The 13,526-nt window shown below is 39.0% G+C and overlaps 1 protein-coding gene across 2 annotated transcripts in view; it reads left to right on the top strand.

The window, feature by feature from the left end:
• KIF26B (kinesin family member 26B) overlaps positions 1–13,526 on the top strand; it is a 282,367-nt gene that overhangs the window by 206,001 nt on the left and 62,840 nt on the right. For both annotated transcript variants that reach the window (XM_090135322.1, XM_090135323.1), the window contains 2 exons: positions 11,336–11,542; positions 13,168–13,261. In XM_090135322.1, the coding sequence (XP_089991448.1) occupies positions 11,336–11,542; positions 13,168–13,261 (301 nt within the window). The remainder of the gene's footprint in view (positions 1–11,335; positions 11,543–13,167; positions 13,262–13,526) is intronic.

Genomic DNA, 13,526 nt, shown 5'->3' with positions numbered 1-13,526 from the left:
CAAACATTACCATTATTTATTTGTCAAAACATTTAACAAGGCAGAAAGCAATGCATGAGATCGTTAGTGGTAAGAGTCACCAGATGCATTGGTGCTTTGTTGGCTGTTCCTTGATTCCACATTAATGTTTTCATCAAGTAAGTGTCAGTAGCAATGCTGTGCTGTTAATCACAACTATGCATTAAAGAAGTCAGAGGCTCCCTGTACCATGAGGCAAGCTACATTTGTCTAAGAATTGTTTTTATTTAGTTCTCCCCTGGGGGATCCTGCTTAGTTTTCTTTCTTTTTTGATTCTTTGTGTTTTTGTCTGATTTGTTATCACTTCACTACTGCTATTTAGCCTTAATACCTTGTCTGTGTAATCAGATGGACTGGAATCAGCGATGGGCATACTCTTTGACTGCATACCTGGATTTCTTTCCTTGGAGATGAGTTGCACCATACCTGTGTAGTCAGGTGCATGCCCAGTAACTGCATGCCAGGATCATCTGCACTGGCAGTGTAGGCCTAGCTAACATGTCTTTGGATTTTTGTACCACCAGAAGATGTGTTTACTGATCCTCGGGTATTAGAAACTAATTTTCTCAGGCATTATTTTTTTGCTTTACTTGCCTTCAGGCATAAAAGTCAGGTTGTTGTGCCTTGTAATGGCATGGAGAATTTCAACTCTTGTGTTCTCTACTGATCAGAAAACAATTGAATGCTAGGACTAGTTTAAAAGGAATAAGGAACAAAGTAAAAAGGCTCTGTGTGCTGCTTTGTTATTAACAAATCTATTGAACATTTGTATTGCAGAAGTTGTGTGCCATGCCAAAAAGGACAGAGTGGAGCTGAAAGAGATAAAGAGCAGTAGAAATAATAACATATATGGAGGTCTTCTTCATGAGAGTCTTTGCTTACATCACAGACAGGTGAAAGGAAACATTATGGAGTGCTGTGAAACTCAGAGTGATCCAGACAGCCGAAGGCAGTTCTCTTTCCTAATTGAAAGAACTGGACAACATAAAAAAAAGTAAGCAGGTAGCAGACTAAACAAAAAGAGTGAGAGAAATATGTAGATAAGGCGTAGGAATCCTTGGCAGAAGATGCTGAGAGTGTTAGAAGCTTATGTAGACTCAAAAAAATAACAGGGAATTCAGGGAAGTGGAAGTCATTGAGAGTCACTAAAGGTGAAGATTCCTGCTCACAGTGTTTCCAAGTTGCAAGCTGCTGATGACTAGGAGAGTTCTCTTGGGTAATATCAATTCAAGGTTGCTGTCTTTTTCATTATTTTCCTGAAATTTATCACTGACTGCTGTTCTTACTATTGTTCCCAATGCTTAAAGCCTCAAATGTGGATGGCACTAGGAAAGAGGGAAAGCCAATGATTATGAGGGCACCAAGTGAAAGAAGGGAGAGTGGGCAGTTAAGGAGTAAAAAACATGGAACAAAGAGAAACACTAAAAATAGAAATCTGATGTTTTTCTGTTACTTCCTGAAGGTGTGAATGCTACCTAAGGATGCATGCTCAGGGGTGTGATAAGATGAGGGACCAGAAATAAATCTCACAGTCACTAGAATCCCTCCTTCATATTTATGGCTAGCTTATCTAGCTGCAGACAGAAGGAGGATCATGAAGAAATCCCACGTCTGAGTGAGGCTTCAGCTGGTGAAGGTTTTTTAAAAAAGTAGTTGAGGAAGAGAGCATCAGAAAGGGAATCTGGAGGAGCTGAGGAAAGCACCTTGATAAGCTCTATGTACCCAGTGGAGACTTTTGGGGAGTATTCCTCTCTCCAGGCCTAAAAGAAATTGCAGCATCCCACAAATCACAAATCAAGTAATGTCCCCAGCGGACTGAAGATTTGGTGCAGAGCACAAGATCCACAAGGTGGATCATCATGGCTTGTGGCTTTCCCCTGATCGCATGAGTTCCCCCCATCTTGTGTCTTTGTGTGGCGCAGAATGAAGGAAGTGGAACAAGTAGCATGGTGAGCCATGGGAGTATTGGCCTGGCAGAGCCAGCAGAGGACCAGTGGGATGTCAGTGCAGCCTGCAGCAGTGGGAGGCTCAAAGAATTGATCCCTTTTGGAGATGGTATGTTTCAGATTTCCATGAGCCTTTAGACTCAGCTTGTAGACTCTTGTCCTTTGTTCTCTTGTCCCAAGCACAGTAAATAATCCTTTTCATTTTGGAGGCATGCAGAATCAAACCCAGCTTAAAAATCTGTTCCACAGATTTCTTATAAGGTTCAATAAATGTATTTCTAATTATAGGTAATATATAACGTTACAAATGGATCTAATTAATTCTAAGTGTTTGGCTGTTTAGGTTCTATAGCTATTGTGACTCCCTTTGCCACTGCCAAAATGGAAGCATGCAGGCAGAATTAAACAGGATATAACATGGAAGAGAAGTTATATTTAATGTAATATTTACACCCTGGGGAACATTATAGCCTATGGTTATGGCATAAGAAGAGGAAGAAATAGAGTTCATATAGTCATATAGGATGGGATCTTGGATGATTCCTTTATTCTTAGGCTTTATTTCTATAGTTGGAAAGTGAGTGCAATTGTAAATAGGTCATAATTCTGTCAAAAGCCTTTGCAAGCCCTGCAGGGGCTTCAGGTGGAAGGTTTACTAATAAGATAAATAATTTTCATTGCTTGGAGTCAGAAACATGGTTTTATTGTTTCCTCCTTTTTTCAGTTTCCTTTTTTTCATGCTTGTTCCTAACAGAGGTCAAATTCAGATCACTTATAATTCCAGGTAAGTAAGGAATTTTTGTTGAAATAAATGATGTTATACTGTATTAATTCTTTCTAAAGTATCTAGTTTTAATCCTTGAAGTCTTGACTAGATGTTTCATGCCACATATAGCTCTGCTGTATGGTTATAGTCCCCTAATAGAGACTAGGTTTCTACTTTGGATACTTAAGTGTATATTAGATATCTCACCTAATACAATAACTGCATCCATTTACGTGGACTCTCTTCAGTAATGTCAGCCCCTTGCTTTCCTTAGGTTTTTTTTCCCCCCATGAATTCCCAAATATTTTTCCTAGTCAGTACCATAAACCATCCCTTCTGTATACTGGCTGTCACTACCAACTGCCACTCCCAAGCTCTCCACATCTTTTTCCACATTTATATGCATTAAAGTCCAATTTGTCACCTCCTTCAGCTTGGCTTAAATAATGTAAATCCTTATTTGATTGCACTGTGACTCATTATTTATGGTGCTATGCCGTATAGCGTTATGTGCAGACTGGCAAATCTTTTGTATGCAGTCATGGGGATCATCTTTATAAATAATGAAAAAGCCTACAATTGTGGTTGTACATCTTCTGTGCAATACCTGTATATACTTTGTCCCTGTAGCACTGAAAAGTCGTCTCAAAGGCATGTGTAAGAGAAACTTTGTCTTTTATCTGAGTTCTCTCCACAGAAATTCTTGTTTCCTGAGACAAAAAACAGAGAGCCTTGTTCATCTGGGAGTTCTTATTCTCCTGAGAAAGTATATAATGTGAAGCCCTCAGTGCCACCCTCTCTCTAATTAGACGTGAGATAACCTGCATGCTTAAAATTGCTGGGCCACATTCTTTCACCTTTTCCATAGCTTCACAGAAAGGAGAACTGGGTCTCTTAGAAGTAATGTAGCAAACCTAATTATCAGTGAGCATGTATGAGGTATGCTACTGTTGATGTTGCTGCTGTATTCTGTCCACACCAGTTGTTCTGGCAATGGAGTCAGCATAGTTTCTAGGGTGTTGATAAATTTCTTACAGGAAACTCTGAATGGTTGAAGCAAAAATCCCTATAGTCTTTCTGTACTGCAGCAGGTTATGAGCTTTGCCTATAAGAAAGAGCCAAGTGACTTGCATTGCCTGCTCCCGTGTGCTCTGGGGGCTGATCATAGCCCTATGTAGGCAGCAAGAACAATGCAGCCTTGTCTCTGATCAGGAGATAGAGGAAAGAAGTTGCTTTAGGAAGGTTTGTCTCACTGGTGCCATAGATGTGCTTGCTGGTTTTATTGATCGTCTTGTAGGATCTGCAGATGCCAAACCAGGCTGGAATATGAACAGAACAACACTTGACAAATCATTTGCTTAAGAAGTCAGTACTGTACCACCTGAGTTTCTTGTATTTAACTTAAAAGAAAGCATGGACAAGCTGGGCAGTGTGCTCTGGCTGGGAGTGTGATGTAAATTAAAAAGGAGCAGGCAGCATTCCTGTGCAACAGCACTCAGTCATCTTTGTGCATTGATAACAAGGTCCCCAGCAGGATGTTGGGCCACTAGATTGCTTTTTCAAGACCATCTTAATAGACCATTTGATATAGCTTTACCATATCAGAGAATGAGAGTTACAGGAAACGGTGTTAGCCATTTTGTGCCAGAGAACACAAAATGCCAGAGGACAGCTATTGTCATGTTTTATTTGCTCGATAGGTACTCTGTATCTGAAGAGTCTTGTGAAGTGGTTGTATTAAGTAGCAAAAAAAGGAAGAGAGAAGGAGGCAGGAAGTTCTACTGTAAAAAGTTACTGAAGTAAAGCAAAATATGTTTGATTTTGAAAGGTAGAAATCTGATGCCAAGGAAATGGGGAACACTTGAAATTCATGGCAGCCAGCTGTGATTGCTACTCAACTCAGAAAAATTAATTTTTATCAGAGTGAGAGAAGCCGAGAAATTTTTTTCAGAAGTAGTATGTTAGAGGTTTAAGTAAAGCATTTGCTATCTTTACCAGTATGTTTATACTTACATATCCGCAGATCCATGGCAGAGAAGACAAGATTTGCCAGCTGATTCTGTGTTTTCATTTGGGATTGTTGTAAACTCTTCTGTGTTGTGTTTGCTTGTTGTTGTTGTTGTTCCTAAGAATGTACCAGTAACAGTGCCACTTAAGGATATTCTCCATAAAAAGGTGAAATTTACCCCCATACATCATCTGAGTTAGGCTGTTGTTGACCCCATCGTATTTGCAGATACAGTTCTCTGAATGCATGTGGAGAGCATTGGAAGCTGGGAAAACTCCTCCTGCTTGAGGCAAAACTTGAGGCAAAAAAGTCCTGCTTGATGCCCCAACCCTGAAGGCATTCAAGGCCAGGCTGGATGTGGCTCTGAGCAGCCTGGTCTGGTGGTTGAAACTAGGTGATCATTGTGGTCATTCTGTGATTCTATGAAAACACAGATTGTTCCAGTTGTGCAGGTCTGAGGTGCAGACTTCCCTCAAATATATCAGAAACAAGGTAAAGGAAAACAAGGAACATGCAGTGTCTGTGGTACATAGGGAAATTTAGGGAAAGGTTGATTCCGCGACAGGATGATTCTTACGACTTCTTTTTAAGAACAGAACAAAATTGCAGTGCCTTATGGTAATTTGGTAATCTAACAAATGCTGAAGTAGCAATGTGACAGCTGAGTGACTGGGCTGATGGGACATAGATGCTGGTTTCAGGCAGTGTGGTTGCGCGTCACTACACCAAATTACAGGATCAAAACTCAAAGCTACTGCTGACATAAACAAGACAGAGGTCACTGAGCCATGCCCTGTGACCTGAACATATTTCACACCAGATTTTACTGAGTTTATTAATAAAGATGCATCATGCATTTGATAAGGTTAAGTTCTCAAGATAAGAACAATATTATTGGTGTTTGGTTACAATACACTTAAACTACGTTCCATTATTGCTGGAAGTGCAAATCAGTTTTACTGACATGCAGGATGGGGTTAATGAGCTAGTAAAGGAAATGTTTAATTGCTAGTTTCAGCAATCATGAGAAAAAAACAGAGGCACAATTGTTTAAAAAAAAAAAAAAAAAAAAGACCTGTGAGCCCTAATGATTTTTTTTCAGTTGCTTCCACTGCTTTTCCAAGGCAATATTTTGTTGCTTGCAGTAAAAGTAACAGCCTTTCCACGCCACATGTAGCACTGAGAATGAGGCTTGTGCACCTACATTCCTGATCAGTTTACATCAGCATAATTTACCCTAGTTTTTTTTTTTTTTTTTTTTTTTGCCACATGTGTCCAGGGGACTTCCATTAAAACAGTGTCCACTTATGCAATCTATTTGTCTCATTCTTGCTTAGTCTGTTTATCTCAATGGTCCACATTTCATTTTAGCACAATCAGTTAATTGTCTCATGATCTGTAAGGCACACCCTTTGAAATACTTAACAGACTGTTTCTGTATTCTCTGGACACTGTAGACAGATTTTTAGCTTTACATCCATCACACTAAAGATGTATGTGCTTAAGCACTTGGGATGCCATAGATTTTCTTGTGCTGTAGTATTTTGTGGCTGCTAAGACAAAAATGCATGCCTGCCACCATTATTTACAACTGTAACAGTGAGAAATTACAAAACCCACTCTTCATTAACCTCCAATAAGGCTGTTTTTGCAGCCAGTGATTGCCATTACATTGATGGAGTGCTAATACAGCTCAATAGCCCCGGTTGGCCTGTCTCAACCGTGACTGCATCACAGCTCCTGCCTCCCACCACTACCCAGCACACGTCCAGCAGAAGCGGCTCAAATGATTGATGAGAAAAACAGCTCATAAAGGCAAGCACAGTGCCCAAAGCAACAGCTGTCTAGCCCTATCCCTGCAGTAATTAGATGAATGAACCCCAAATGAAATCTTACAGGCAAGAGTAGAAGGAAGTGATAATATCCCCATTGCTTCTGTTGCCTCATTCCAGCCTCTGTTTGCTCTGTTTGTAGTTATCCGTCTTTGGTACAGATTTGACACAGCTTACCTCTCCCCTCTTCCACACTCACTTCACTGCTGGTCCCGCAGACAGACCCCTGCAGGCACAGGAGACACAGGAGTGTCAGTTGCTGAGGCTGGGCTCTGTTTTCTTTCTTCCCTTCTTTCTTTTTTTTTTCTTTTTCTTTTTCTTCTCCAATGGCACCACTTGTTCAAATTTGCAGAGCCTGCTGAACCTTTGTCCTTCTCCTCAGAAAAGGAACATAACAAAATGTACCTGGTAGGTCACAAATTGTGTTTACCAGGAAAAAAATTTGCAATTAGAAAATACCATCTTCAATAAATAGTTGATGTGTTCATAGAGATGTGCGAGATATAAAAGGAGGAAGGAAACAAATATGGTTAATGCATCAGAAATTGCAATAGAAACAATTAAAAGCATTTATTTTTATGGTAGAGAAGCACTGTGGTATCACATCAGTGCTCCCTTGATGCTACTGAAGGAAAGCCAGAAAGGAACAGTAATTTTGTAATGCTAACAATTACTATGTACAAAATAAAAGTGTGTATATAAAGTTACTTATAAAGATACAGAAAATATCCATGCATTTTTTGAAAAACAGCTTATGTAATTTAAATGTGCACATTATATATATATATATATATATATATATATGTATGTATATATATGTTAACATAAAGAAACTCTACTCAGGAGTAATACTGTGGAGGTAAATGACTACAAATTTCAAGAACAGAACAATTCTTTGCAGGTAGAACCTGATAGTCCAGTGGAGGAAATGGAGTCCTGCTGGATTGAATAGCTGTCAAATCAGACCCTGTGAACATTCACAGGAGAAAATACAGTAATTTTTCAGCGTGAGCAGAATTAAGAAGTGAATTTATTCCTAGAAGAGGCACAATAATGATGCAGAACAAGTAACCTTCTCTTTTATTCTCTCTCCACTCTTAAGCTAGGTTAATTCTAGCTGAGTTCAGCCAGATTTATAAGATTGTAGGCTTAGATAAAAATTAGGCCCAGGTTGTTTGTTTTATCTTCAGCACATGTCTTGAGAGAGTGCTTTCATCTTTCCCTGCAGAAACAGTCAGAGGTGCATCTAAGGCTGGGTGCTGCCAAGGCCTGATCACTGGGATTCAAGTAAGAATTTCTGGCAGACAGAGTGGTCCCATTAATCACAAGTGGTATCTCTTAAACCCTTCAATTACAAGAGATTAGTGAAGAACTGTAGCATTAGGCTAAAACAGTAATGACACATAGGAAGTGAAGCAGAAAACCTGCTTTTTTCTTAAGAAGAAGTTCAATTTACAGTTTATTTAAATATAAATTGCAAGCATAAAGTATAAGAGTTCTTAAACTTCACTGTTCAGTTAGCTTCAAATTAACCGTACTGTACTTCTGCCTTCCCCAGAGCAGCACTGTGATCTTCAACCTGCCTGTTCCTTTAATTGAAGTCTTTTATAAAGTCCATTAGGTTCCTCTGCTATCCCCATACCTGACTGAATTTACATTCTCTCACACTTGCACTGCCTTCCCTATGGCAGGGATTGCGGCGGCCAGCACGGACTCCAAACCCCTCACCCCCCTACCCCCAGTGATAAATTGCATAAAAGACTATGAAATGGCAGAGCAGGAGGCTATCTTTTTCCATTGTTTCTAATGCTGTTGCTTAGTTTACTGTCATTCTAACCATTATTGGGAAATGTTTGCATGAATCCTTGGGTGTAGGTCTTGTGCGTAGTGGTATTTAATAATGAAGGGTCTATGTAATTGCAACTGCATGTTCTGTGAGCCTGGGTGCACACCTCTCTTTGTACCAGCTGCATACAACTAGCTTCAGAACAAGTGATCCAGTTGTCAGGATACCCACAGATAGTCATTGTAGTATTCCTCTGCCATAGCACACAGGAAAAAAAAGATCTGAAAACAGAAATCCCCAATGCACAGAAAATAGAAGGGTTCATGCTAACAGCGTATTTTTCTTCAGAAATGTCTGTATTTGCCAGAGTTGAAAAGCCGACTGGTCAGTTGATGCTGTTAGACATCTCCTGGGGCTTCTGAGATGAGTTCCTTTTTTTTTTTATAGCGATTCATTCAGTTTATCTGATGCTAGTAAATTTTTAGGATTTCAGTTAAGTTGGTCTTTTACTCCAGGGAAAGTCAAACGTGATGCCTGAGCTTCTGTCACTATAGCTGCTGGAAGTTAGGAGGATTTGCAGTATTACTTCAGTTGTATGTGACAGGTATTACTCTGGTTTTGTGTGAAGAGGCTTAATCAGGACCCGAGTTGGTGATGCTATTCTGGTACAAGACTGGTAGCTGAAGTTGAAATGAAATGCTTGTGCAGTCGGAGGCTAGAAAGGACTCTTAGACTGCCTCTGTATGAAATGTTGGTAAATTTTGTCTCCTTTTCATTGTATGAAGCCCGAAGAAACTTATCTTCAGTGTGTTCACTTATCTTTCTTTCACACAAGTGATCAAGGAGGGCATGGATTCGTAGCAGCCAAAATGTACGTGAACTTATAAGTAAATGGATTTCTAAAGCAGAACAAGAATTTTATTTAAAATAATTGGAGAATGACAGTTACTTTGGTTTTCAGAAGGTCAGTGTAGTACCCTTAATAAGTGACGTCTGTTTAAAAAAAGTAGTATACAGTAGGAAAATCCAGCTCATGAAAAATTGAAAATAGGAAAACTGATGAGGACTGATATTGCAGGCCTCGTGGTGGCTGCAGCTCCTCACAGGGAACAGCAGTGCTCTTAGAAATAGTGTGAGTTTTGGATCATGCTATGTGGAGCCAAGAGATGAACTTGATGGTCCCTATGGGTCTCTTTGTGCTCAAATATTCTGTAATTCTATGCTTTATTTTCTTTCTCCTCCAGAATCAGTGTTGTCCTCCCTCCTTCCATGCTTACTTGATTAGTGTCTCCCTTCTGAGCTGCCAGGGCAACTAGAGCTAGAATAAACATACAAACCTGGCCCAGCTCTTTTTGAGTTGTCTAGGGGTGTTGGTGGCCTTTGTCCTCCATAGAAATCAGCTCTGCTTAAGATTGAGTTTATATGATTTTCTGGAAGTGCAATAGTAGGAAGTGCTTTTTTTTTTTTTTTCTCTCTACGCATTGGCTTTCATAAACAGCTGAATTAAGCAGTTGAGAAGAGAACCCATTCACACTCAAGGAGTATTCTTCTTTCCCCTCAAGTCCTCAAGTAATCCTGTAAAACTGGAGTCACATGCACAGATTCTTAACCATTTCACCATCTAATGACATCTTGTTTTCGTGGTTTAAAATAGGATTCAAATTATCACTGACTCATAGACACGTAAGGATGACATCACAAAAGTACTAAACAAGCTAGTCTCAACTAGCTATTTTTTATTCTCATTTGATTGTCTTCAGAGGACTTGTGTAAAAAATACATGCTCAGATTTGACCTCTCCACATTGATACTTTATTTAAATGTGGAATGAGCTCGGACAAGCATTAAATGAGGTCTACATATGGAAAACACCAGTTTCAATGAGGCCATCAGGAACTTTAGCTTTTTGTCTAGCTTTCAGAGCTATAGCCTCCTCCCAGTGTGCTTCTGTCATCTCAGCAGTGGCTTTGTACCAACTCTGTGTTGAAGTGTCTCTTTGTGGTCACTTGTATGCTAGCTGTTTGTGGATGTGATACAACTGACAGTTGAAGAACATTTATGTAAAAGTTCTGGCTGGCTGATATGACAGTTAGTCTGCTATAGAACAAAATAAGTGCAGGTGTGAATAGAAGACAAGGCCTGGCAGAGAGGTGACGTTTGCCTTGTAAAGTCCAGGAACTGATTTGTCTGCAGGCAGTGAATTTATGGGGAGAACTAAAGCCAGACTGATAGTCGTCCATATTATTTACATCTAAATTGCTTACTAACGGGGCTAAGAATGCAGTATAATCTCATTAAATACGCGAAGAAGTATTTTTGTCATAGAAATATCTTATTATGTAGTCATTTAATGTTTTGTGAGCTAACATGTTTTAACAAATCTTTTATTGTGTATTACTTTCCACTCTCTTGACAATGATTTCAAAATCTGGCCATTAAAACAGTACTCTTTTCACAACTCTTTGATAATGACACTTAAAACTGAGCAGTTCATCTTTTTGAATTTGAGTAGAATTTGAAAGGTGTAAATTACAAATCTGGCTTTTATGTGCTTGTTTTATTGATCAAACTGCTTCATAGAAACCGGAGCAATTCCAGTAGTTTAACAGTCTGGATTACCTTCCAGCTTCTAAATTGGCCCACTAGGGTACAGTTACTTTTCAATTTATATTGAGAGTAAGACAAGGTGATGTAATACCTTTTCATTGTACTTAAATAACATGGGCACTAAAGCACCATGAGTTTCCTCATAAATTCTGTATGCACAAGCTGCTTGTTGATTTAGATAGAGACAAGTTCTGGCTTTGTGCAATAGGCATTTTTGACCAAATTCTGTGTGCAATCGCTCTTGCATCTTACACTGACTTCCACGGGGATATAGTAAAGTTAGTAAGATTTGGTTGAGTGTTATGGTAAGTTCATTCAACACATCAGAGTCTAGCTCGTCAAATGAGGTCATCTTCTTGTATTTGCTGACAGGTCAAAGTCATGGTGCGCATTTCTTCCATGCTTGCCAGAGACACATCTGAGTCCAGCTCTTTCCTAAAAGTTGACCCCCGTAAGAAGCAAATCACGCTCTATGACCCAGTAACCTGTGGAGGTCAGAATGCTTTCCAGAAAAGGGGCAACCAGGTTCCACCCAAGATGTTTGCTTTCGATGCAGTTTTCCCCCAAGATGCATCACAGGTAGGCAAAATATGATAAAAATAGTTATCTAAGCAATAATCTGCACCAGAGCCAAACTGATTTCAGCTGTGATAGCCATACTTTCATTGGAGTTAGCTAGAGTTGAATTTTGTCAATGTCATTAATAGTGAAATAAATGTATTAGATTATATGTAAATAATTGTTTGCTTTCTTTATTCTTTTCTGTAAACAATTGCTCCTAAAAGCATATGTGCAATGAAAGTGCTAATTGTTGCCTAGAATGCAAGTTACGACTTGCATATTTTAAATTGATTTGGTGTATCCAGCAATCTGATCAGAACTGTGGTTCTTCAATGCAAGGCTCATTATGAAGTCAAGGATTATTTGAAGAGTTCACAGTAGAAGGATTGGGATTTTAGTCCACAAATCTCTAATCATGTAAATATAAATATTGATTTCTTGTTTTTTATTAGACCTTGATTTGATGAACCATGTTATCCAAATGCCACAAGGAAGACAGTAAAAGAATAAAGTAACATTTCAGAGTACAATTAGAAAACAATACTGCAGTGCTGCTTCTGTACCCATGAACTAAACAGAACTAGGAGACAGGGCTGGTGGAAGAACCAGAATATGATCAGATCAGTAGCTCCATCCCTGAACAAGTTCTGTTCCAGGCAGCTAGCCTTCCCAGACTACTGCCTGGACGCAGTTCAGGGATATAATGTACTGTCACACACAGGGTGCTTTTTTGAGGCTGCCCTGTCTTGGGGCAGTAAAAAAGTTCAGGTTATGGTCAGGAGTAATTTGATACTAGTTAGTCTGTGACCTTTGCTGTTATACGGACCAAAGATACCTGGGAGATAATGGATATCTACTAAAAGAATTTGTGATTTACTGTTAAAAATAAATTGCTTCCCAGAAAACCCTCAATTGTTATTTCTGATTTTGTTCAACCCTGTAATGATAGCTAGTTACTGCAGAAGCACTGAAGACTTTACAGAGTGCCTGAACCTTAAATCTAAGAATGCAGAATCTAAGTGTAAATTTATGTTTTACTTCTTAAAATACTGCTATAGTCTTTGGGATGAAGTCTACTCCTTCTAAAGGCAACGAAGACTCATAAAAATGTAGAGAAAAACTAAGAAATGTCACCTAGCTAATACCAGAGGCTGTTTTTTTCCCATTGTATTCCTTACCTGCTAGTGAAAATGAATTCAGTCTATAATTGGGAAAGTAACAGAGCCTATTAATATTTCTCAGTATTTGCCATTTAATTTACAAAAAAAAAAAAAAAAAAAAAAGCCTTTTATTAGGCAGTTCTAACAAACCAATTGCATCCCTCTGTCTCGTTACAGGATGTGTTTATTGTTTAACCCCAGAAAGGATGTTGATAAAATGAAACTTCCTGGACAGAACAAAAATCCTGTTTCATGTACTTACATAAGTAATGTCACTACCATCAGAGCATTGATCGCATAAATGAAATGAGCAGGATTAGACCTTTTGATACTTCAGCATGGTATCTGGGGCACTGATAACATTATGGCCATTTATACTGAAAACACTCTCTTGAGTTTTCTTATTATTGTTGATAGTTTTCTTTCTTTCTCTCTCTCTCTCTTTTTTTTTTTTTCTTTTCTTTTTCTTTGTACATATGACAGGCCGAAGTATGTGCTGGGACTGTGGCTGAGGTGATCCAGTCAGTGGTCAACGGTGCAGATGGCTGCGTGTTCTGCTTTGGCCATGCCAAACTTGGTTGGTATTGTTAAATGTCTCTATCTGAGCAGCAAAGTGAATATTTGTAACCCAAGATTGTTAATACTTTAGGGAAAACAAACCTTCATTTATCTTTGCATTGCTGATACATTGCATGCATGACCTAACACCACACCTTTGCTTCTCATTTACACGTCTATCAATTTGGCATAAATGTTGGACAACGTTCTCTTTGAAGCAGAGATTGTCTTGAGTTGTTGCTTCATTCAGTCCCCTTACTACAACAGCAGTTCTTTGTATTCTA

This window comes from Phasianus colchicus, chromosome 2, assembly GCF_987193195.1.
Source record: "Phasianus colchicus chromosome 2, bPhaCol1.hap1.1, whole genome shotgun sequence".
NCBI lineage: Eukaryota > Metazoa > Chordata > Aves > Galliformes > Phasianidae > Phasianus > Phasianus colchicus.
Note: the sequence above shows the minus strand (reverse complement) of the source record. Positions and strands in the feature narration are given on the sequence as shown.